Below are 26,067 nucleotides of genomic sequence, written 5' to 3'. Positions count from 1 at the left end.
GTGTGTGTTAAAAAAAAAGTATATTGAAAATTATTTGCATTTTTATCAAAAATAGACAGAAATACAGAATACACCAAAATGCTCAAATTGAAGTTTCGGTTAAAAAACTAAATAGAACGGATTATGAAACTTTTTGATTTCCTATCACCAATAACTATAATGTGAATTAAAATTTAAAAAATATTATAATTTAATGATGAAAAAGTACCTACATTATAATATTTATATGAACAGGGTTAAAATCTCTCTAACTATAGTATATGCTATTTCGATATTAATGTATAAACATTTATATTTTATTGGTTAAATAAAATGTTCAACATATTACAATATCTAATAATCAAAAATCAAATTACTCTGTATTATCAGATATTAGAACACATTGAATTTAAAAATATAAACATAATTTACGTATATCAAATAATTTCACGACACAATTAATATTAAAAATGTAGTTCGAAAGCACAACAAAAATATTGCAAACAAGCAGTATTACTATATGTGTTGGAATAATTAATAAAATATGATATAGTAATAAAAAACTTATGAATTTTATTTGGACTATACCTATGACAAAAATTTTAAAAATAAAATAAACAGTAGGGATTTCTAAGAGAATCACTTCAATAAACCAACTCCGTTCTTTTCTATTTCGTTCAACTTCAGGATATTACGTGTTTAGCATAGTTTGATAGAAAAAAAGTATACAATAATTCGGGTTTAATGATTTTCTTTAATTTTAAATTCAAAAGAGAAAATAGTAATCATAATCATACGATAAAATGAGAATACTTAAAACAATGAATTTAAACAAAAATATAACATAATATTATGCAATACATATTTTTTGTTTAAAAAAATCTTATTTTGACTAGCTTTACACAAATTTTAATAAGAACAAATTTGTATTTAATTAATATTTAATACAAAACGTATAAAAGTTAACTTACATTGGCTTATATATTTATACAATATACATAAAAAAAAAAACAAAGTCTATGTATTATAATGATAAGTGATAATACATATTTTTATCTAAATTTAATTTTGAATTTTGCTAGATTCAATGTACATATACAAAAAAAATAAAATAAAAACAAAAACGTCTATATAAATAAATTGGTTGCTTTGTTCAAGATAAATCAATGTATTTTTTTTTCAAATAACAAACGTTAGAGTTTTATGTTTTGAGCAATTTATCACATTTTCTCACATAATAATCATTATTCATTTGGAATTATAAATTATTACACACACAAATATACATATACATAAACATATATATGTATAGAGTATAGATATATATTATTATAAAGAGTAGTTAATTAAATTAAAAAAAAAAAATTACAAGGAAAAAACATTTATATGTGCAGATAGTTTTCAAAAATCAGTTCATATTATAAACATAATGCTGACAATATCATAAATCATAATTTGAGTTCGAAAAAAATAAAAAAAAAAAAAATATATATATTAATATTAATTATAATAGACACGTTTATATAAGATACGATGATAGCGAAGAGACTATATTATAAAATGTCTTGGGGGGAGGAGGAATAAATAAATAGACGAAGAATCGCATATATTATAATACATCTCATACAAACGTATTACGTTCAACATTTCGTTACAAGTATCATATAATATTTTAATAGTTAATGGGCAGGCTAAAACGCGTATAATTATCGGGTTCCGAGCACGACGGGGGACGAGAGTCGAAACGAATTCGCAGATCACCGCCGTCCGCCGACGAAGAGAAAGAGAAAGACGGTGGCGACGACGACAAAAAGGATGATAACAGTAATAATATTAGTAAAATAATAAGAAAAATAACCGTGTGATAATAATAATAATAATAATAACAATAAGGCTGCGGACTAGATGCGGCGGCGGCGATGGCGGGCCGTCAGAACAGGTCCGACGTCGACAGCGGCGACGACGACTTGTCCAGCACCGTTCCAGCGGCGGGCACGGCGCGGTGCACTTGGAGTTTGCGTATCCGCGACTGGACCGTCTCGCACTTGAGCTCGCTGCATCGGGCGTATCGGCCGCTACCGCCGTTGGCCTTTATTTCGCGTATCACCACCACGTTGCCGTTACGCTCGCGCATCAGTTCCAGGCCCACGCACCGGTTGTCCCGCGGTCCGGACGGGGACACGCTACCGGACTTGTCGTCGAACACCCTGAGTCGGGCGGCCGGCCGACAGTCTCCGCATCCATTGGCGAACTGCGACATGGCCCGAGCCACGGCGCCGCTGCACTCCTTTGGCCATTTCCTGCGGTCGCCGCCGGAAGTGTCCCAGACGTTGAAGCACGACGCGGACATTTTGCCCAGCCTCCGGGACTGCTGCAACAGGTCGGCGGACGTCGATCGACACCAAGACGACGACGACGACGAGGAAGAGGAAGACGATGACGAAGGATGGTCCAGCGAGTCTTCCAGCGATATGATGCTGGACCGGTCGCTACTCGAATCGATAGAGAACTCGCTGACGGTGTCGCTGCTGCAGTCGCTCACGGACGAGGTGTCGGCGCTGCTGCTGTTCGGCGTGGACGACGTGGACGGCGCCCGCGGCCGGTGGTGGTATTCCGGGTGGTTAAGCAGCTGAGACGACGGCGACGGCGGCGGTGACGGTTCATCCACTACGTACACCCTGCGGAACGTGAACGGCACCATGTCGCGGCCGTTGACGCGTGCCAGCCCTCCGACGGGCATCGTCTGCGTGCCGTTGGCCCGACTCAGCGTCCGACACGACGGGGCGGCGGCGGCGGCAGCGGTGTGCGAAGGTGACGGATTCGATTCCGTCCGTTGACAGCTGTCGACAAGTTCGCGATCTAACCGCCGGACCAGCGACTCCATGTTGTCCTTGAACGACTTGCGCCGAGATGCGCTCATCGCCGGCACGGGCGTGTTGTCGCAGCTCTTGGACAGGGCGGCAAACTTTTTCTGTTGCTGTGGTTGTTGATGTAGGTGGTGTGGTTTTTGTTGGTGTTGCTGGTGATTTTGTTGATATTGCTGGTGCTTGATAGCTGTCGTCACGGGGGAGGTGTTTCCGGTCGTGACACGGTCTACGACGTCTGAGAGTGTGTTGGTCACCACCGCACAAATCGACGAGTCGGACGCGTTGCTGCTGCTGCTTCCGCCACCGTCTTGTCCGTTGAATATTCTCGAGGGCGTAGTGCACGCCGCCGACGTCATCGTCTGCGTTCTATGAAACCAACTGTGTTCCAAACAGTCCTTGGCAGTGAGGCGATCCCTGCGAATCATAACAATATTATAAATTAGGCGTTGCGTTACATTGTTGAATTTGAATTGTTATATGGGATTTATGAGCATGTGAGTTTCACGAAAATTAGTTTTACGGTTTTTTTCGAAATGTTATTCCCTTTAATGTGCACCGACTGGTTTAGTGTTTAGATAATATATATTATATTGTAGGCCATCAGTGTTGTTATACGCTATAGACGAAAATATACTGAGAATAGGAAAATTGACGACATTTTTAATCGATAACATACAAATGTCAGAAATATTGAAGTAAAGTAAAATACGGCTAACGCTGTTCGAGAAACAATATGATTTATTAGAGGAACAATTTTTAAAACCTCCAAGAGTTATATTAACTATATACAATTCCAATAATATAACAGAAATTGATATACACATTAAGAATAGATATTACATTTAATAATCTAACGATTTTCTACGAGTTAATTTGAGAAATCAAGTAAAAACAATTTGAAATATTAATTTACTTTTGTGAAAAAAAGTAAAATATAATAATATATGTGTTTGACTTCTGTGAGGCCATAACATATTATTACATCGAATAATGTAAAATCAGAACAAAAATTGGAATGTAGTAATATTTATTTTTTTTAAACCAATTACGATGTCATTTCCAAAGCCAATTTTGACAACTCCCCTACAATAACAAAATTAATAACTCGTGTATGTCATGTCAAGTCGATTTTAAATATTGAGAGAAAATCTTGTTGGAACAAATCGATGACTACACTGTTCCGTAACGTATTATTTTATTCCAATTAGATGCTTTTTTTAATTGGTCAATTAGCTATAACATTGCATTGCTGTTGCAATTAGGTTAAACAGCTTTTACATGAAATATTATCTGTACAAAACAAAGTGTACCTACTCCAAATCGTATTTAAAGAAAAAAAAAATTTTCAATTAAAACATTGCACGTATTGATAGTTACATAACCCCTCAGAGTAAACTATACGTATAATGTATTATAACCGAATATACGTGAATGGATACTAATAATTACGTGTATCTATCTGTTTCAAATATTATATTAGGTCGAGTGTATATCATCGAAATGACGGACGAGTATCTTTATGTATGTGTGTTATGGAAGAGTTCATCGCGGGTTAATAATGTTAATATATAATAATATTATGGGCGTGTTATAGTATGTATGTATACCTACGGGAGACGACTAAAATGTTTTTTCTCCTCGAATCGACAATATTATTGCTTAGGTATACACCATATGTTATTATCTATTTTTTTTTTTTTTACTTTCTAGGCACATCATGTTAATCGACACAACAATTATATTGATCACAACAACACATTTATATTTTAAACATGTACATGCACCCCAGACAACTCACCTTGGGTTTTTCACCATCAGCTTCTTCATGAGATCAATAGCATCCTCAGATATATCCTGAAATAGATCTTCAGGAAAATCGAGTTTGCATTGTGATATGTTGCAGAACGTCTCCTGTTTGGTGTCACCGCCGAACGGCGAGCACCCGGTCAACAGTACGTACAGTAGGACTCCAATGGACCTGTGATGAAAACCAATACATTATAGCGGACAGCAGTTGGTGGAGTACAAAGTTTTCGTAACATTATGGCTTTCAAATATTAAATAATATTGTGATAAATGCCATTGCATGTATTCCTTACCACATGTCGGTTTGCACGTCAATTGGTTCATAGTTTAGCACTTCGGGGGCAACGTAGTCGGGTGTGCCGAGTATTTCTCGCACATCGGCCCCTTCGCTCAGGTACCTGGATATGCCAAAGTCACATAGTTTTACATCACAGTTTGGGAAGTCGGCAGTCAATACAAGATTTTGTGGCTGCAACACATAATTACAGTCAAAATTATTACATTATATTTTAATATTTAATAAGCGATTGCTAGTGATAAATAATTACATTTTTAAAAGAATAATACATAACTAAAATCATCTGGGCGAAGTAACCTACTTAAAAAAAAGATTATAACATAAAAGATGATTACAGTAGTTGATAAATACAATTTCTCAACTAAGTTTCTATGAAACTTTAATCACCGACAAACATAAAATCATAGATATTTTCTAATTCCTAGAGCGGAGGGCCTGCACGCATTTTCACGCTTCATCAATCGCATAAAATCCATACTCGCAAACCAATACATATATAGTCAAAATTGACAGTTAATAATTATTTCTACAGATTATATCCAGCGATATACGTAAAATACGACACTAAGAAAAATGGTTACATTTTCCAGCAAACACTGTATACTATTTAGGAGAATTATGGTAAACATCATAATATGCGAAAACGGAAAACTTACATGAGCGCGGCAGAAACCACGTTATGCAATACCGATGACGATTAAAATATATAAATTATATAATCCACGTGCGTGTGATTTCTAAGATACAAATCGTTCAACAATTGAAATTTTCACACATGAGAGCTGCGTTTAAAATAGACTCGTTTATTAGGACAGCAAAAGGGCAAACTTATCGGGTGCGAGAAAAAGACAAACTGTCGACACGGTAATCGTCCGAAGATGAACGCCGTTCGATTTATCTTGTCGGAAAATGCGACTCCTACACAAGCCGCGTTAGCGACGGTCGTTGTTTTTGTTATTGCTCATTATTATTATATTCTAGCAGTAGCGTGGTTATATTGATTTCCGTAATATATTTACAATGTATTATTATGTTGGATACTTATAATACACGCCGACAGAAACAAATCGAACGAGTTTTTACCAATTTATTTTTGAAGCAATTTACTGCATGTAGTAAAATACACGATGACCGTAAAGTACCTTCATTTTTATTTCTTGCGTGAACGTCGCAAGTAGAGGTGCCTATTCGCGTTTTGAAACGCATTATGCACAGACGAACAGAGTCATCTACCGACGCCATCTTTACTCGCGTGTACCTATCCGACCGAACGAGGAAATCGACGAAAAGAGCTCACCGTAAACGTAATATAACATTGATGAGCATTCTGCGGACGGGAAATTGCGGTTATCAAGATAATTACAGAATTACATATTTGACTGCATAGGATATCACAGGTGTAAGTTTCTTTGATCGCACAAGAATACGATAGTACGAAGTCATTTTTATTTTGTAGTCATGACTAGTGGTCGGAAGGCCAAAGGCGGTTTTTGACGACAGTTTGAACGATAAAAAGAAATAGAGCGAGAATCGGCAAATATTTTTATTACAATATAATATACTGTTGTGATGGTATAACAATTATTATTTAACAGCAAACGTCCTAGACAAAAATAATAATAGGCATAATGTATTGAAGAGCCAGGTAGTATTCACGACTACATAACAGCTGATCTGATTTGTAATAATTAAAAACCAATGATAATAATCAAAATGTTGTCATTGTCCATTGTTATAAAATTATGTTACAAAGCTATTGTCCATAGCCGACATAATCTGAAAGTAATAAGTCCCATCGTAGTGTTCTATACTGGGCGATTATTTTAACAGTAAATCAATATCTTAAAATGTGTTTTTTTAATACAGTTATATATTTTATATTTTATATACTGACGTAGATTTTTTTCCTGAAATTTTTATTTATAAAAATTAAATTTTAAATTCCATTGTTAAATGTATTTACAGTTTATATTCAAGTGAATAGTCCACACCACTCCGCCCAAAAAAGCTTTAAATACCTACTTAAATTTCTATAAATTAAAATTCAAAAACATTGTCTGCTTCGGATAAACGAAATAAAAATAGATGTTGTTATTCAAATAACTAAAAAGCTCAAAAAATTATAACGACAAAAAATATAACTTATACAATTTTGTTTTGTGATAACAGTAATATAAACCTTAATAAAAAGTTAACACTTTGGAAAACAATGAGTGTTAAATTTTAGAATAATCACTATACTATAACGTGATGTACACTAGCTGTATATTTATTTAAATGATAAGCGACTAAAATTCAACGACATTAAGTCTATAATTATAAAATTGCAATAATTTGAATTTTTAAAATAGACTTCAGACATCTGTCCAAAATTATATAAAAAAAAAAGTGTGAGCTGTTAATACTAATACAGTAGCGTCGCGGTAATCCGAAAGACGAGGTAATCCGAACGGCTTAATCACCACCGTTCTATGTGTATAATTTAAAATAATAATAATAATTTTAATTAATTTAAAATGATCAATTATTATATTTATTGTACTCAAATAGTTAATACACACATTAATGAAAACATTTTTAAAAGTTTAATTGCGAGACAATTTTCTACCCCTTTCCTCAATTCCCTTCGGATTACCACAACGCTACTGTAGTATTTTTCCTAAATGTGCGTATTTATACTTAAAACTAAAGACAAATTTAATAACGAAATTAATTTCATCAATCAAATCAAAAAGGCCTATAATGATGAACTAAACAAAGCCACTTACTGGCAAAAACAAAACAAACGTTGTTTTAATAAAAATATAAAATACACATTTTATAGCTTTATCCGATATGTGTTTGAATGGTGCAAGTCGTGATTTAAACATGTTGAAACCCAAAACGTCAAGATTTACGTGTGTTATGATATCTGAATATGTTCTCGAATACTTTAATATATTTAGAAATGGTCCGACGACATCTAAGAAAGTTTATACATAAGGATGAAGACGCCGTTATACAGACTATATAATATTATATTGCTGTATTGTACTACCTAGTGACACTACAGAAGTTTTCTAGCGATCCGGTCCGAATTCCAGACACACAGCGCAAACCTGTCGTAAGCGCTCGAGTTATTGTTTTAATTGCTTTCTCGGACGAAAAAACCCATCGGAGCGTGAATATTAAAACATGAGAACCAGGATGCATCATTAATGGGCAGTAGGTACTTCCATCATCGCGCATATGTATATTCTAACCCCGACAACAATGCCTATAATATACCAATCGTTTGCCTGAACATTAAATTATTATATTAACATAGTTGCATCGTAGAACCGACGAGCTCATATCCTGCCACAGTTCTCACCGGTACTGTAGGTATATAATAGGTTTATAGGAAGGAACAGGAGAAAATGCATCGCTCCGGTCTTCGACTGATTTTTTTCCACTAAAATAATATGTCCTTGTACGTAGTTTAATATAAGCATAGAAATCGTAATTATGTAATGAATTGGGATTTATTTTTTTCGGTAACTATGCCTATTATATCAAAACTAATTTGTTCACGTCGTTTATTGCTTTGGTCGTCCCAAATAATCACCAATCTTATTTCAATCACATAAAAACTATACATCTTTCGTAAATACTACCACATCATTGAGTGAGTACATGGACACAAACTATCCACTACCTGCGAAGATACAGTGAAAGATTTTTTTTATGTTTATGCGCGACAAAATGATAATTTATTCATGTTATAATAATGTTGTATGGGGGGGGGGAATTAATTTACAGCGGCATAGGTCTCTCGCATGCGGTTAATTAAAAAAACAAATAACGGGCGAATAACGCGACTTGACAACTAAAACGTCGACCTAACCAGCTTCATTGCGGACGTTAAACTATACAAGTAATTTTTATCATCTATAGCGGAACGAGAAAAACTGTATGATGAGAATAATAATTTTAAAGAAGATAACTAAAAAAATAGTGTATTATTGTATTAAGCTATTACGTATATAATATATTAATTATTACGGTATTCGAACAATTAAAAAAACATAACAATTGATACCTATTTAATCGGTCAAAAGGAGATTATATAGAAGTTTAAAAGTTGTTGTAAGTCAGATAGACGCTAATTAGAGCATAATGGTCTTGGGAATATAAACGTGTGTAATTAATGACTATTAAAATTATGAGTATTATCTCGATATAAATTTCCCAGGAAATACTAATTGATTTGTTGTGTTCATTTGAAAGGCATTAGAAACGAATAGTTTCCCATACGAATCATCCGATAATATAATAATTGTATCAAACAAAAAGCGTAAAATATAAGAACAATTAAAAGACCAAGTCTTATACACACATTCTTTCCATTTCTTTTCAATAAGTTAATTATTTATATGATAGGTATACATTTAATATCGCATTTATTCAAAACTAAGATGCAGCAGCAGTTATTTGTGCGCGTGAGATAATTCGATATGATCAAATAATGCCCAGCAGTTTTTTACTCGTTTCCGGTAATAATAATATTTTTAGTCAAAAATCAAGTTTTATATGTATAAATGCGTGTTATTTAAAACACCGTATTGTCTCTTGCTGCGAGGTTTATGGATGTCATTTATTGTACACTTATACAATACGCATTTCAACATCCTCATTCATCACCAGTCCCACACATATATTGTTATAAGAATATTACATTAATAACAAACAAAAGAGAAGGGAGGAGAATAATATTATTTATCAGCTGACAAGACGTCCGGTGGCGATGTAGTTGTAGGGGGAGAAGAAGAGGGACGCACTAGAGTTTTACAACCGTTTGTCCCGTTCTAAGTCTAACGGATCCTGCGGTGGTTTAACGATTTTATTATAGTAAAATAAAAATAAAAAACAAACCAACACACTTAAACAACCTATACAGCAAATCTATATACGATATATTTAAATAATAACGATATGAATAGCTATTATGTTACGAGAAATTATATATGTATACAACGAACGGCAATGGTGGGTGCGTATTAGTATAATGTTATTAGAAAATAATATCATCGTCTTATTATTATATTGTTTTATAGTCGACTTTACCTTGATGTCAAGATGTGCCACGTTTATGGTGTGCAAGTAATGCAACCCGTCAAGTATCTGTCGCATAAGTCGGGCTACCTCTGGTTCAGACGGTACTTCGTCCCTGTCTAGGACCATTTGTAGCTCACCACCAGGTGCTCTGGAAAATAAACGGAAAAAATTATTAATAACTAGGATATGGAAAATAATAATTTTGGATAAATAAAATCTAAAATATTATATTATATCGTTCTATAAACTAGGCAGTTAAAATTTAATGTTATATTCAAATTACATTCTTATATTAAGAACATAATATGTTCCTCAATATTTTGGAAAAATAAAGTTATCTTTAATACTAGGTTTTATGATATAACCTGACGTATTTAATGAAAAGTCCACATCGTGAGTGCTGTAAATTACATTTAAATATATCTACTTATTTTAAAACGAATTTATAATTAGCGGTTGAACGAGTTCGTATATTATATTTTTACTAGTATTTCATCGTAAGACAATTTTAACAATTATTCACACACTAAACCTCACTTTATTAAATACACCCAGTTTTCAGATGTCGACTAACCTATTTAATCCTATTTTTCAAAAATAAATAATACCTATGCATAATATATGCTGTGAGTATATTATACTATGTACACACATAAAATATACAACACAGAACAGACAATAAGTGCAATTAAAAAGTAGACCAACGCAGTTGTTTTAAAAAAAAACATACGTATTGTATCGTTCGTTTTCTCTAAAAAAAATTTAAAAAAATATATTATCTGAAATAATAATTATTTTGAATCATTAGATAATAATATTATGTCGGATAATGGTCATACGCGTTGTGACTTTTATCTTTGCAGCAATATTGTGGCACGGAATTAGCAATATATATTTGAAAATGATGATCATATTATATTTAATGATCAATATATATATAATAACAATGAAGCGATAATATAATGTAAAGGACAAATAATAATGCCATAATAGTATTTCGACCCATAACATCGTCGACGTAGAAAATAACAATTATAATAGTACGAAAAAATGATGTGCCAAAGTCTGAACCAAACAATACAACAGACGCGTATATAGGTAGTTTATTATTATGAATATAGTATAGATACGAATCACGTATAAGTATAATATAATATACTTCAATGCAATATTCGAAAATCTTTCGGTATTCAGCCAGTAGTTTATGTTTATATGATAGATCGGCTATAATTGGATTTCTTATATAGGTACAAATATTTGCAAACGGTGCAAGGTGCAAACATAAGAATTTGAGTTAAATTTTTGTTTTTCACCAATATCATTTTTTAAGATTTATACAGATAAACTTACTTAACATTGGGAATATTTAGTATGCAGAGCTACTTTAGGTTTAAATTTTGAGCTACAGGACAATGCATTTTGAAATTCCATAAACCGGAATAAAGCCAATTGTAGTAAATAGTGCGAATTATTCTGTGTATTAATAAATATATGATGGTCTTTAATATTATTACATTATTACATTAGCGTGTGTACTTACAGTTCTAGTAGCAATATCATTTCGGTGCTGGTTTCGAACACTTTGTACAGGTTGACGATGCGGCTGTTGTATGTGCACGCTTCCAGCACGGCCACCTCGTGTAGGATTTCGGGTCGCAGGTCGGCGTTCCGCCGGCGTTTCCGCAGGAACTTAGCCGCATACTGTTTACCGGTCTGTTTGTCTCGACACCTCCTGACCGTCGCATATTTGCCCCTGAGATACGAAAAAAAAAACCAAGAACGTTAGTTTACAGTATAAATATATTATTTTACATAGATATGCACATAACATGCGGCTGAATAATAATAGGTATATACTGCAAAATATGGGACGCAGCGAGAAAAACGTATACTTTACAACGATTTATACATAATATACTAAAATAAACAATTATGATATAATAATTATTATATTACTGTTAACAATGGGAATAATTTCTCTCTAAAGGATTAATCAGAATCCCAAAATTAACAAAGTACTATCAATATTATATAGGCATATAGCTATAGCTAAGCATATACTTATAGTTTTAGGTAGTTGTGTATTTTTTTCAGTAAAGGGAAACACAGGTTATAAACTTATAACATACAGCACTTTGATTATAATAATATGTTATGTTGTTATATACTCGATTCGTATATAATAGTTATTTTAAAAATATATACCGAATGTTCACGCCCAAAGATTATCGGGCGCCCGCAACCGGACGTCGATTTCGTCATTATTGCTTAACTTTGAAATAATATAAACTGTAATATAGTATACAAAGATAGCGAGTAATTTGCACAAGTCACAACGACAACGCGATTCGGACGAAAGATATACATAATATATATTATATATTATAATATAGTCGCGACGACAGGAAGTTTTCGCGTGGAGCATAATGAAGGGGCCGTAGACATCTATAATAATATATAATAATGTGGCACACACACCTTTTTAAAACAATGACGATTGCTGGAGAAAACGCGCGCGAATTTAAATTGGACGTTTCGATTGCAAACCTCGGACGCGCCTAGCCCAGATGCTCGGCATTATTTATACCGCCTACACCTCGCAAACGTATACAATAATATTATATTACGAATCGTACATTCGTAAGACATTCGAATATTGCATAGGTATAAGTAGTATACATGTACCTATATATAGATCTCTTCGGAGACGTTATTTTACGTTAATTAGGCTCATATACTGTGTAGATACGACGGCGCAATGGATCAAAACGGGAAAACTCGTATACAAAGAAACGCCACTCACGCGCGAGTCAATCCGATTTCCGCGGACGTGCGTATACGACCAGTTCTTATGTTTCATCGCCGTCCTATTCGTCCCATTTAGTCTTTCGAAACTCACACACATCGCTCGTAATACACAGTGGTGGTTTGTGCGCAACGGTGACCATATAATAATAATGAAAAAATAAGTAAATCGGAATTTGCGAAATTTCTCGCGACGAGTGCGGCAAAACGACCGCGGCATTGCGACACGTATCACCGCGCCGATGGCGCCAATCAAGGACGCTTTCCGAACATCCTACTATACTTATATACACACAAACACACACACATATATATACATGTGATACAATAAGTAATGTAATATATATATATATATATATATATGTAGGAACAGGATATGAGTACACACGACGACGATAAAAGTTGGCCACTTCTTCATACATACATACACACACACATAGATACTTGCCACTTTTGGAAAAATGCCAGGCACAAAGTTTACGTCGAAAAATAATAATTAACGATACACCAGTATGTTAAATGTAACATAGTTTTTAAATCAGACATAAATACATAATACTAGATAGTTAGTGCGGTGGAATAGTTTTACTGAAATTGTAGATTGGTATTTTTAGTGAAATTAACTTAAGATCATTCCTAACTGTATGTATGTGATTTTTGGTCAATTTATGTATTAATTTGGTCTGCAATAAGATAATCGTTCAGCGCATATATAATGATTTGTAATTACACAATTTAGGAATATTTTTTAGTTAAAAAAAAAAATTCTACGCAAAGTAAATATATACCACTATGGCCGTTCAGTCTCTTCCCCAGAATCAAAATCTTAGATATTACTACCAGTATACGCAGTTGTTGTAAAATCGACCGAGACGATCGGTTAACGCAAATACATCATAAAAGTAGAAATGTATACATAATATATTATATAAACTAAGACGCTGTGATAACCGCCACTGCTCGTCCAGACATAGTTTGTATATTATTTTGTTATCGCGAATCGTGATTTTTATTTTTTTCCGCACGACGTTGAAACGGTATATCGACGAACGGATTCTCAGGAAAATTCTTATTGCTAGTATGTAAGGAGGTACGTGTCAACAAAATATATACATACATATAGTGTGATGTATACGAATACGCGTTATTGTCAGCGGTATAAAGTTGAAATATGGACTTTTTCACACGTCGGAGTATAGGTATAGATACTAACTACTCGTCGTCATTTCGTCACGCGTTAACCCCGTTTTACCAGCGGAACGAAGTCTTGAATTTATATATAATGTATATATGCATATATAGTCACATAGATAGTGTATCATTTTGCTTCAGACACAAATGCGGCACACGGAAAACGAACATAATACATTAGGTGTATATACTACCTATAGGTATATTGGTATATATAATAATAATAATAAAAATAATAATATGGAATCACTTATCCACACTACAGACACGATTGGACAATGACCCAACGATATTAAACATATAGGATCGACAAGATGAGAGGAAATCTCGTCGCGAATTCGCGATTTACAACCTTCGCGGTGTCGGTACAAACGCGCTTGTAAGTCGTAAAACGATCGATGTGACAAATTTATTTTTCACCTCGTCACATGTCAAGGTTGAATTTGTTGTTAAGTACACCGCCGTCGTATTTACGTCGTATACTAGCATCCATTACCATTATTTTATTTATATTAAATATGATATTCAATAGGTTAACGAAGCTTATAACTGCAAATACAAGCGAAAAGGCACATGAGAGAAATTGAACATCAAGTATTTTATGGCTCAGGTTTAAGAATCAATAAATTTTTTTCTTGTTTATTGACGAGGGAAACGCGTACGTCGTTGCAACAATACAGAGGATATTATAATTGTTGAAACTCACTGAATGCACTTGATTTTCGATTAAATGTACAGTATATCGTAATATACATGTTTGAATAATATTCGTTCATAATACTGAGATGTGTCCCTGCAGTGGTTACATTATTATATTAGGTATATTATATATATATATATATCAAAAATACACATTTAACAATAGCTGGACCGCGTGCGCGTAGAAAAAATACTTTTGGTCTTCGGGTTGAAAGTTGACTTGTATATATCGGTTTCAACTTTCTATTTGACCCGCAAGCAGAATATATTATATACATAATTATGTTATAAACACCTCGGCGAACCGAACCGACCGTGTCACAGATTGATATCGCCTCCTATTATAAGACAATAAAATAATATGTGTTAATAACGTACATATATATTATATGTTATTAGGCAGAAATGCAGAATAGTAAAATCGAAGGCGGTCGTATACGATATATACAAAGGTATACAGTTATTCAAAAAGTATCATTGCCGAGAAAATAATGTAATTATTATACACATATATACTCGTACATTAAACACTCACAAATCAAAAGCGTATTTTTTAACACTGCGTATGTTATTATAAAAGATATGCGATGGAAACAATCGCTAACGAAAATACTTGGTTGCTTATACACTCACATATTACATACATACATAAATATATATATATATATATAGATGTATCTGTAGTATATAATAGCTGCGGCTCAAGCGCCGCAGTGAAGATCAGCCGCACAAAACATATTTATGATGACCGAATAATAATAATAACACGTACCCGCCAAACTTCTATAGAACACACATAATATTATATACGCGTACGTATATCATATAGAAAACGGTTTATTGTGCAACGTTACATTGTCACCGGATTTTCAACTGTATATGTACACTTTCACTGATTCATAACGTTGCGTTGATAACAGTATACAAATGTGTGTTTATTATCAACATCTATACACACATATAGTTAGGTGAGATATAATACTATATTAAGTACAGTGTATTCCTACCTCATAGTATTATAAGTTTTATTTTAATTGCTAAGTCAAAATTAATTTATGCCCTCGCCTTTATAGAACAAACACAGACGTTTGTGCGTATCGTAACGAAAAAAAGAGTAATTTCAACGCAATTGTGAACGCGACATGTTTTTAACAACGCCACCCGGCTAAACATTTTTCATTTAATTTATAATTGTTTTAATATTTCGATTGAAACATAATGAATAAAATAACCATTTCGTCCCGGACACACCGAGTAGAAACGGCGCAGTTAATTACGACGACCATTGGGCGTATAAAAACAACATTAAACCGTATAATACATTAAAAGTAATTTTTAAGCACATACTATTTATAAGAATGTAACGGACATGATCATAATGCATGTATGTATAGGTAAGGTTTACGTAATCTTTACGATTCATGATTTATTTTTTATTTTTAACAATATAAAATCATGATTGGTTTTACGCGTTTCTCCGTGCATATATCTATCATAATCAATTATGCAGAAACGAAGACGTGATATTAATAGAGAAAAAAACTGATTTGACGTGTTAATACTATTGTGTACATATTCATGCACAATATTTTATAATATACAGTGTGTCAAAACTAATCATCGGACTAACTGCAGACGACGACTTAATCGATCGTACTGATCGACACACTGCGTCGCCCGTGTCTACTTTAATAATAATATAACCGGGTTAGCTATACAATCGAAAACTTTGACGGACAAGCTACAGCGTACACGTCCGCCTATGCGACGCGGAATTAGGTCTCGTCCGTATGGATTTTATCGCTTCGTATATATACTTTCTAGACGAGAATGTCTCGACGGGGCCGATGACGGACAGAGAACGACATGATATATATGGCTGCGATCGTGGTAGGTATTATAATATTTTACTTACTCAATAAAAACTACAAACGAAAGACGGCTTAAGCGATCAAATATTACTATCCACGGGTCAAGCACGGAAAATCAGAGCGGTTAACATACAATTTTCGGTTATATACGCTTACATCATAGCTAAGCTTGGTTTAAAAAGGATGGACTTTATGTTTATATTTTGTAACTTTGTGTAACATTTAATCTTAAAATTTAATGGTGGAAATACGATGATTTACATCTGCAGACAACCACCTAATCCAGTCTTGATATAGTCGTCCAGGAAGACTTTTGTTTTTGCGCGACCTGTTTTCGGATATCCTATATATCAAATAGCGGCTGTATCGCCTATGGTAATACCTATATATGTTGACTCATAGACCGCGAGTTCGTGACGGTAATCGTTAAAAAACGACCTTCCCCGGACGCGTGTACTATATATATAATATATATATATATATTATTGCCATTGCTATTGCAGTGACCCTCCCTTTCCACTGCCTTGTATATAGCAAACAGGAATACGCGCGACGACAAAACGGTATATGTTAGCGCGCGTCCCGCATACGCAACTAGGCGATGAGGTCATTCAGCGTTTAGGTCTGTCCGAGAGGGAAAGAAAACGATTTATTATTATTAATATTATTATTATTATCATAATATATTATATACACACACGGCTGTTGACCGCGTTTCGTCCGGCAAATTGAGTCGTCCGATGATGACAGTCACGTGGTATTTTACGCATACTACTACTAATAATACTACTATACTACATAATATTATCGGCATTGTCCTTGCCCGGACGCAAAAAAATTATTTTTGTTCCATTTTTTTTTTGCTCGAGGTACTCGCTACACCGATGGTTAATGGTAATACAATAATATTCTATTATTATATGCGACCGCCGACGCCAATCATTCCGTCGGATTGTGCAAACACACTGTCGCCGTCGTACATTTCGTTTCTTTTGTTGTTGTTATTATTATTTTAATCGCGACCGCCCACTCCTCCACGCAATAGTACTGACAGCCAGACAGGAAATGAGGCGGGGCGCACGTTGCACAGGGACGCGAGTTGCAAGTAGTTGTTGGAGTTCGGAGACTTAAACGCACTCGACTGCAGTGGTTTAGTGAAAAAAAAATAGAAAAGCACAGGGTAAATTTGTAGCTCTTGAATATCGTAATGACTAGTGTGGTGAGGAGGGGAACTCGATGTGTGATCTGAATATTATAATACATGAAAATCATCACTTTCAAAGTCAAACAATTTTATTAAATCTTCTAAAGCGATCATGGGTAATTATTAATTTAATTAATTGTTTTAGGTATACATACCTAATACTTGTATTATATTATATTTTATACAGCACGATTTATATATTTATATAATAATTAGTTTTATAAAATGTGTGACTCGTTTATAAAATAATATTATATACTTAGCTATTTCTTATAACGCTGCTATAGAAAAAATAAATGTTATTTAAGCAACGCATGTTGAGGCACTGAGAAGAATAAAATAATATGCATTCAAATTTGTTATTCGATTAAGAATTTAGTTTATAATTAGTCATATACATTGAATAAATAATAAACAGTAAACGCAAATATGTAAGATGACCGTCGAACCTACAACAAATTAAATTTGAAATCTGCATCACTGCATCAATCAGCAACAAGCCTTAACCAACCACTATGACTATTTCATCAAATAATATAGTTTAAATTGTTGTAAACATAAATGCTTAAAATAATGTAGAAACACTAGTACATTCCAATTTAATATATACAATAAGAATTCTACAAAATGAATGATTTCTACTTCTTGACCAGATATTAGAATTCTATAAAACCATCTCGAGACTGCTATATTATAGTACGAAGGGATACCCACGATCTGGATGCTTTGTTGTGCTACATAATCCATAGTTGAAATCAGATTAGACACCTTAAATAGGTTAATATTATCATTATACGTGGCATATTCAGTGCATATATTATAATATAGTATATACAGTCAGGACTACAAGGTAGATTTGTATGTTATTAGTTTATTACATAGTTTTACTATTACATGGGTATACGTTGTACCTACAGCGCATGTCTCATAATTATTTTAGTTCCATATCGAACACTACCACCTTACAAAAATGTATTGATTTTTGTTTTTAGTGTTAATAGGACATATTATAATTCATACACGAAAAATACAAAGTACCTTATTATACACTAATATATATGTAATGTAAAAAAATTAAGTTATTAAGGAATTCTACACATGTAGTCTCGGCTTGTCAGGTACGTTTTTGTATTACAACACTATAATACTTATACGCAGTCTTAAAATAATTCTATATTTAATTATTACAGCTCTATTCTTCGAACACGGAATATCATTAGGTTGAACGATAATAATTAGATAATAAATGTTCAATTTACCATTACAATTTTTAATTTAGCAGAGATATAATAATTGTGATTAATGCACACGACATGGCGATAACGGGAAACGGCAACGGCGAAAACCAAGCGAGCCAATTTTAATAACAATAATTTGAGTGTAAAGTGTTCATAATTTATATCACATAATATAATAATAATAATAATATATATAATAATTGGTAACAATTATAGTTTCTCGCGAGTGGGCACAGCAGACAACTTGTCTGAGACAAGTTAGGATTACAGTCTGCGCGAAGGGTCAGTGGGGTATATATGAAGAAAAAACGCACAATTTATATTTCTCTTCCAATTTTAAGTCACTGTAGTGAAAATTTGTGCCCACACACGCACACATTTATATAAATATTTATTTGCATTTACGTAAAAAAATGTGTTCGATTTCATGATTGTCAAATGTTGGATTCGTGTGTATATATATTATGTATATACTCACGTACTTTGTATTGTACGAGTGTATCCCTGTACGAAAAATACGTTTATGCATTTAAAAAAGAGAGAGAAAGAGAGAGAGATATGACAGTTATTGTTCAATCATTCTACACACACACACACACACACACACACACACACACACACACACACACACACACACACACACACACACACATACATACATACATACATACATACATACATACATACATACGACTCTAGTTTGTACACGTACATCGCAAATATATATATACGTGTGTTTAAGAAAGAGACTTGCACGTCCGAAAGGACATCGGACCGTCTGTTGTCGGGTCAAGGACACTATATGCTACTGCCGTTGCCGATGCGGTTTCCAATGGTCGCACATCGCCGCCGTCGCCACCAGGACGTTGACTTTACCCCCTGCTCCACTACCACCACCACAACAGCCACCGTCACACTTAAACTTAAAATACCCTCCCACTACCACCACCTGCCATTATTATTATTATTATTATTATTACTATAACGATTTTCGATCACAAACAATAATAATAACATTTTTATTAAATTATAAACAGTCCTACACAGTTCATAATACAATCATAAATAATAATACATATGTGATATAGGTACTATGTTCAAGAAATATCAATAAAGTCGAAATCAGTTATTAACCTATTATGTTGATAATGTGTTTTCGGGTTCACGGTTCATGAGGTGTAGCTGAATGACAGAGAAAATTCGTCAGGGTTTTGCTTCCATGGGCTACAAACGTATACAGTTGGGATGTTTAGAATACTATATTCATAAATTACGAAGATTAGATTTCAGCCGTGCGCGCGTGCCGTATAGTCTAATTGAAATTAGTTGCGAACGCCGCCGCGGGATAAAGCGAGGAGATGCGCTGCAGTCCGGAAACGGCAGCGGCGCGCATCCGAAAAATTCCCGGTCGCTGACATCACCCACACTCTTTATATTATGCGTAAGCATCACTATTACCATAACAATATAATGCATATAAGATATCCCCCCACACTACGCTGTAGTCATCAAACTCCGTACGAGTCATAATGATTTAATTGCATCCTATAATTATACGCTATTTTATCTCATTTGTTTCGCCAAAACAAAAATGTTTTTTTGATATTGGAATGTTTGAGCCGGTCATTAAAATATAACACTAATTTGTCATGTTAAAGGTGTAAATGAAGATAGCAAAAAACTTGATGAAAATTTTCGAATTTGTTTGTAAATTATAATAAATTTCAAAGTATTGTTTATATACAGGTAGTAAGCTGTATTAATTTTGGTTGATTTTGGTTGATCATCACTTCTATTTTAGTAATCTTTAAAAAGAAGTTCAGCGTTTACGTGTGAATAATATGTTAAGTTATCACGCGCAGCAAGATTATTAAATTTCCATCACACTACATACCTACTGGTTACTACTACTGGTCTTTTACTATAAATATGTATTATATAATAGAATATTCGTTGATCTAATCTCCCCTTTCTTAATGACCAATGGATATACTAACTAAGACATAGGCGTGGGCTGTGAAGTGTTCTGTTAGTAAAAAGTGGGTCATGTCTAATATGAAAATTTGTGAACCACTGATAAGTGATGTATGATATTTATTGAATTATAAGAGATGTTGTATATACGAGTACAACATCATAAACAAAATCGTTTAAATAATTTATGGTTTTCCATACAATTTGTATTATAGGTACCTATAATATATATAATGGTATATATCTATATTATATAATAGCTATTGATGATGTATAAAATATACAAGTGCACATTTTTTCCATCCAGATGATGAATTATGATATTAAAAAAAATATATTATGTTTGCTTATATATCGCACATAGGCGTATTATTTCATATTAATTGTCACTTGAATAAAATAATAAAAAAATAATAATTGGAAGTAACAATTCAATTACGGAATTATTTAAATGTAAAAAAATGGTATGGCGTAAAACGTGATGCACTCGTTTTGCTTGCTTGCTCTCAACAAATATTATCATAACTCGTAGATAACCAAATAACAAATGTAATACAGTGTTTATTGAAAGACAAATGCAGTTTGTCTAATAAATAATATATACACGTCGCATATATACATATATATATATTATATATCCAGTGTGCGTATCTGCATAACCCGTATATTCACCGCTGTTTAGCATAATGGATAACAACGACAATTATTACATTATCTTTCAGTAATCGCAATCACATAATTGTATTGCATAGATATTACGTATTACCATATTATAAAAAGCACATCATCATAGAACCATATATTGTTATTTTGTTTCATACCTCGCAACAATGTGTATTTTTTTATCGAGATCTCGATCACATACACACACTGCACATAATATTATGTATAGGTACGTCTAGTGTATACAATATACATATAGATAAACACACATATGCTGTACGTACCTATATACTCATACACAAGGGCATGGGATCATTTTCCATAAGCACACTGCAATTTTTAATGTTTCAAATATATACTCATACAATTTATTTAACGAACCAATTACGTAATGTAGATCTTACGTGAATGTACATGTTCAAAATATTAATAAAAATAATAAAAACAATTCTGAAAAAACATTACAAAACTTGGTTGTTGGAAGAAAGTCTGCAACGTATACTATACGTAACAAAACAAATCGAAGTGTAATGAAGATGCTACTCTAGCAAAGAATTCCACTGTTCAATAAAACATGGATAATATATTAACTATATATGTACCTATATATAGTTCCTATATTTTTCTTATATTCTTATAATTTTTGTATGATTCCTTAAACCTAAAAACATAAAAGCAACGTATCTTTTACCACATGTATAAAACTAAAACATAATATCTGAATTTTACGAGTATATACTGTAAACAAAATAATTTATAATAACATTATTTTTATAGCTAAATGCATAATATAAAAATATATTATCAATAATTATTATTTAAAGCTTATCCGAAATATTGTTAATATTATAATTTGATATTTTCCTAATAATCATGAAATAACACGGATACTCAATCATCCAATACAAAAATACACGCGAATAGGAGTTGCGCTTCACTTAATAATTATATACTAATTTAATTTACCATTTTCAACACATTAAACTCAATATATGATATATTAAGCTTTCTCGTCGACTACACGTACATAAACATTATAAGTATAGCACTATATGTTTAAATCGTCGAACTATCAATTGAATTTATAATATTTATGCACGTAAATAAATAACTAACAACAAAACCGAATATTTAAATGATATAAGGTCGTAGAATATTATACAGAAACAGACTAGTCTCGATAGGGGTTTTCTCAAAAATGATCATTATACTGCAGGGCTTCCGAGTATTAAGCTAAAAAACGAACGTTATTATTATTTTATCTCACTTCGAACCCCGTGGCACTGTGGTGGTAAAAAATAACCCTCCGACACGCACGACTGTTACAGCATTGTATAATAGATACATATATACAACAATATATATAACGACAGTAACATTTCCACGGACAAGAGATGGCTGTAGCGTCGAACCAGTTGGCGTGGGCGACAGTGTGACGCACACACACGAGGTGCATATATACGTGTTTAATGAATAATTAATAGCACATACAATCGTCGTCCGTGTTTGCAATGGATATATATATTTTTTTTAAATACACATAATATAATATATTTCTTCCCCTCGTTCGGTGTTATCGTAAAACACGAGCGACCGCCGAGACCCACAACTCACGCACGCATACATAGAGGTGTTATTAATAGATCCGGGGCGCAAATGGACCGCGGAGGGGAACGGAGAAAAACAACGAGACACTATAATATAAAATTATAATGTCACGGCCGGACGACGAACGGCCGTAGGTATAATAATAATAATAATGTACTGTAGAGAAGAGAATAAACCTGTTCTGGGCTCAGGGTATCTACAGCGGGAAGAAGGCAAAACGAAAACTTTTCCGCCGAAGTCAGAAATAATAACAATGTTACGGCTGCACCACGGATGCATTATCATCCAAGATAGATAATTAGACAAATTTAATTTTTTTTTTATGGAAATTAAAATTTAGTGTAGACCTGTGGGCTGAATCTTATACAGTAATATAGGATAAGATAATAAATAATTTATTATAATTATGTGCAGTATGTATGTGCAGTAATCGAGATTCAAACAGCCGAACGACAACGGATGACCTACGATTTCCTGCGGGAAATTGCTGATGTTGTAGCGATGATATGTATACGTGAAATTACGTAATAATTTAAGGAGGCGACGTCCAAGATAAACCTGTCCAACGGCGTGTACTTGAATTTCGATTGTCAGTTAAACGCCAGTGCGATTATACCAATTACGTCTATAATATTTTGGATTACGTAAAATCCTTTCCAAAAACTGGGAATTTTTTTTAGAACATCGCCTATTGCTATATAATAAACCTATAGGTACTATGATTTTTATCACTTTATCAGTCCCATGATTAGCCCTTAAAAACAATATTAGTCCTTTTTTTACAGATGTCCATGAACATAATATAAACATATTATACGCATATACGTATAAGTATAAGGTAAAAAATATGGGAAATAATGAGTTTTCTTCATTTTTGAAAGTGCAATGTTAAAAGATAATTGTATTATTTATTATATACTTCTCACATAGCAACAAGCGACATGTAGAAACAATTCATTGCCGACATAACTAATATATTATACGGATTATATTATACTATATCTATAAGCTTAAACGATAATAACGATGATAATAGTACTAACAGCGGTAGGTGTGATAATCACACAATATATATCGCATAAGTAAATGACTAATTCTATAAAGATGGTTACCTATCTAAGTATGGCCGACCAACAAAAAGTACCTATTGCTTCCATCGTGTTGTACTTTGTTTTAAAAATAATTTAAATGATAAACCACGTATATTTGAATTTGTTACATCAAATTGAATCAAATTATGGAGAGAATTCAATAAAATAAAAAAATAATATTTTTTATTCGATTATATTTACACATATGCCTTTATGTTATGTATACAAATACTTAAAAATCATACATAACTACATACAATCAAAATAGGTCAATAAATATTTTGTTTGTGCGTTATGTATGTTATGATTATAAGTATAATAAATAATAATAATATATTATACCAATTTCTTTAAACAAAAGATAAATTAAAAAAAGAAACAGACGCAAAGAGAAATTGTAGGCATTTTGCATTGATTATCCAAACAAAGTAAACGTATTTACGTATAATAATCGGCTACTGGTCATTTCAATACTAACAATTTCATTGATATAACACGAGTTTAAACTTTCTAATTATTTTTATGGATATATATTATATTAATATTATTATAAACGTATTTGTAGTTTTTAACGCGTAACGTAAACATTATTTCTGTACATTACATAAAAATATAAAAACGAAAAACATCGATTCAAAAACAAAAAAAACTATAAAGATAAACACTAAAGTACGATCCAATATGAAAAAAAAATTAAATTAAACTTATAATTTTATAAAATTAATACTCGTAGTAATAAAACAAAAAAATAGTAATTGAATCAATATACAATAATTAAACACAATACCTAATTATATTATATAACAAAGGGAAAAAGATAAAATTAAAAATGATAAATATATAAGACGTGTTGTCATACAGCGTACATATTATATATACACTATATTATACAGGTATATATCGTTTACGGCCGCATATTATTGACTCCCGTAAGCAATTTATTAAAAAAATATATATAATTTTTTAAAAAAAACATAGTTTTGTGAATTGCATCAAAAACAATAGAGCCTATATTTTATGTATATATGTCTATAAATATAATATATAATAATGATATTGTTGACTAAGCAAGGTCGTTCCGGCTGTGTGTGATCCAACGTTTTCGCAATGTCGTCTGGCTAACCGTATAAGGTGTCAGCAGCAACAACCGGGAATTACGACCGGTTGACCGATACGCAAAAAAATTAATAAATAATCATCATGTTAATAATATTACAATAATATGATCGACAACAAATATAATACACGCACAGTATTATAATAGAGGTGTTATTTGTTGGCACACGCCGTTTTTATTTATAGTTCGTCATTTGAATAATAATTAAGTTTTAATTTATTATTTTTAAAAATACGTATACCGGTTGATATATGTGCAAGCTGCAATATGTATTATAACATTATACCTACGGTATTATCGTATATTTTTGGTTAGTATAAAACAGACGGTCTGCTGCTTGTTCCACATCTGTGGACTCACACCTGCGACAGATGGGCTGATTGCTGAAGGAACACGACTATACCCTGTGATGTTTGCGGTGTTTGACTTAACGGTTTTGAAAATTAACTCAACAAATACACAACGATCCCGTTTTCTTTTTATTTAAATATTATTCTATTAATTGATTATCTATTTTCATGAGCACTATATTGATTACAATGTATTTTATTGTATATATTTTAGCAACATTTGTTATGCA

The 26,067-nt window shown here is 32.8% G+C and overlaps 1 protein-coding gene across 1 annotated transcript in view; it reads right to left on the bottom strand.

Annotated features, from left to right (window-relative positions):
* Window positions 1–713: 713 nt before the first annotated feature.
* LOC132923206 (death-associated protein kinase related-like) overlaps window positions 714–26,067 on the bottom strand; it is a 56,796-nt gene continuing 31,442 nt past the window's right edge. The window contains exons 2-6 of the mRNA XM_060987063.1: window positions 11,567–11,779; window positions 10,036–10,174; window positions 4,946–5,121; window positions 4,645–4,824; window positions 714–3,260 (exon numbers count right to left, since the gene is read on the bottom strand). Coding sequence (XP_060843046.1) covers window positions 1,910–3,260; window positions 4,645–4,824; window positions 4,946–5,121; window positions 10,036–10,174; window positions 11,567–11,779 — 2,059 coding nt within the window. The 3' untranslated portion in view covers window positions 714–1,909. The remainder of the gene's footprint in view (window positions 3,261–4,644; window positions 4,825–4,945; window positions 5,122–10,035; window positions 10,175–11,566; window positions 11,780–26,067) is intronic.

Source organism: Rhopalosiphum padi, chromosome 1 (genome assembly GCF_020882245.1).
Source record: "Rhopalosiphum padi isolate XX-2018 chromosome 1, ASM2088224v1, whole genome shotgun sequence".
Taxonomy (NCBI): domain Eukaryota; kingdom Metazoa; phylum Arthropoda; class Insecta; order Hemiptera; family Aphididae; genus Rhopalosiphum; species Rhopalosiphum padi.
Note: the sequence above shows the minus strand (reverse complement) of the source record. Positions and strands in the feature narration are given on the sequence as shown.